Source organism: Uncinocarpus reesii, genomic scaffold (assembly GCF_000003515.1).
Source record: "Uncinocarpus reesii 1704 scaffold_1 genomic scaffold, whole genome shotgun sequence".
Classification (NCBI taxonomy): Eukaryota; Fungi; Ascomycota; class Eurotiomycetes; order Onygenales; family Onygenaceae; genus Uncinocarpus; species Uncinocarpus reesii.
This window is the reverse complement of record NW_003052500.1, coordinates 4,880,628-4,882,925: the sequence shown is the minus strand read 5'-3', so window position 1 is coordinate 4,882,925 and position 2,298 is coordinate 4,880,628. Positions and strand designations below refer to the sequence as shown.

The window sequence follows — 2,298 nt, the reverse complement described above, 5'->3', positions numbered from 1 at the left end:
AGACGAGGCGGGTACGGCTACGGTGGTCGTCGCCAGCGATGATGGCTACCGGCATGGCCGCTACGATTCCTATAATGATCGCAGCCGCGAATATGGCCGTCGTGAATACCGCGATGACTATGGATACCGTGGGGTAGACCGGTACGCGACTTCAGGACGCGAAGAACGATATCCTCCTAGAGGAGAGGATCGTCGCCGTGGGGGTTATTATGATCGTGACGACGCTCGTGCTCAAACTACCTCAGCTTACGCTGGTGGCCCCCCCCAACGTGAGTCACATGAGCCATATGGAGGTCGTTCTTATGATAACCGTTAATAGACCCGGGGCCCAGTAGGTAAGTTTCGTGAACTCAAAAAGGATTTCACACTGGCAATATAGGCTTCACTACAAGTGCTCCTCGTGGTGATCCGTGCCTTATTCCATTGGTCTCGTTTTGTCCTTTCCTCTTATCCATCTCTTTAATATCGTTGATCCCCTTTTTCCCTTCCCCCTTGTATTCCTGAAATGGGTTTTATGTCTACATCCTCGTTTGGGGTCAGTTCGCTATACGGTTACGGCGCAGCGCTTCAATGTTCTTGTCTCGCAAAAGTAACTCTCGCGCGCACATAGTCGAAGATTTTGTCGACGGATTCGGGAACCTCCCAGCGAATGGTTGACAGCTACATCAAACGACATTTTGGTGTAGTTGGCAGCTAGCTGCATTTCTTCAAAACTCGAAACACTGGCGGCGGCAGCAAGGATTCACTTGTATTATCTTCGACTTGTCTTGTGGCCGTATTATTATTATCAGCTATGGTCCTTATCGCTAGTCAGATTTTGTCAGCTTTTCGACTCTTTCGTTTGAGATTCAGATATCGACTCCATCTTGCTCGACCAAAGTGAAAGCAGCGTCAATGTTTCCAAGTACACAAATTTAGCGCCTGATTGTTTGAAACCCGGTCCTCGCGCATTCATGAACTCCGACATCGTCGTGTTGTAGTGTCGGGCCATTTTCTGGATAACGGTATCTCTAAAATAAGACCTGAACAGAAAGACTGTAAATTCTAGCCGGCTACAACGACAGGCTCAAATCATCAAACGTCAACACCATTGCCAGTGACCTTGTTGGCACGTTGCAGGCGAATTTTTCAAACTACTGCGCAAGCTGTCTTAGGTAAGTTGATACGAGTCAAAACATTGTGCTGATGCATGGGTATGTTCATAGTACATATCTACTTTTTTATATGCTCTTGCGATATCCAGATGCCAGAGCTACTTGCAATATCAAGGTCCCGACAAAGACAATTTCCACTTCAGCCCTTTACCTTTGGACTGTCATTCGCTTAGCGACGTTCGTAATATGGTGTCTGTCACCCCTAAACGGAAACATTTCTGTTAGATTTCCATATGCTTGTCGCCAAACAGATAACAGAGACAGCATCAAACGGCATTGGGTACACCCTACCTCTTGCACCCGGCAAGCGCTGGACAAACTTGCTCCTCCTTCTAGGACGATCAATTCTCACTTGATTCCTTCCTTTGCCCTTTGGTTTGAACATGAGCCTGGTCTAAACTCACCTTTTGAGATTTGGAATAAAAGGAGTGCTGCCAGCAGTGAAGCACCGTACTGCTGCTACGCGGCTGGTTGTGTCAAGCTGACCTTAGTTGGGCAGCCTTGGCCAGAAGCTGCTGTTACGCTATTATCTTACCTTTAATATGGTGATTGTCCATGTCACAATGGTGGGTGATAATACGTGGATAAGGACTAACCTCTCAGTTGGTCGCCGTAAATAATGCCTTACTGGTTGTCAGACTAGAGATAAGTGTTTGGGCAAGCACAAGAACATGGCTACCAAAAATGCACCTGGATACTTGACTTTTAGAAGCTGTTAGAGGTGGAATTATATGTGTTTAGAACCCGAACATCAATTAATTTTGTTTTAGATTCAACTGAAGTCGTTTGCATGGTCGACCTGAAGCCGGAGAAGAAAGAAGCTTTTGCAGCTGAATCAGTTTCGCGTCCGTAAACCCGCTCCATATTCTAGGTGTTCTGGTTTCGTTGGGTTGATGTTAATATTTTGTTACATCGCCGAGACTATTAAGTTTCCAAGCCTGAAATCCTAAGGTGTTCCCAAGTCCAACAAAGAGTTTGCACTACAAAGCTACAGACAAAGGCCAAACCCTTATTTCACTTTAAATCACCATCAAGTGCTTGGAGGCTGTTCATTCGAGGGTTCTCCAAGTTCTGCGCTTTTGGCAATGAGATATTCACCGAGTAATCGCAAGGGGTTTGGCGGCCTAAGAGCATGGAGATTCCG

The 2,298-nt window shown here is 46.4% G+C and overlaps 1 protein-coding gene across 1 annotated transcript; it reads right to left on the bottom strand.

Annotated features, from left to right (window-relative positions):
- Window positions 1-820: 820 nt before the first annotated feature.
- On the bottom strand, window positions 821-991 carry UREG_01872 (uncharacterized protein; the record flags this gene model as incomplete). The annotated part of the gene is made up of 1 exon (XM_002542310.1): window positions 821-991. One exon carries the CDS (start codon window positions 989-991, stop codon window positions 821-823), a length of 171 nt encoding a protein of 56 aa, XP_002542356.1.
- Between the last annotated feature and the right edge of the window lie 1,307 nt (window positions 992-2,298).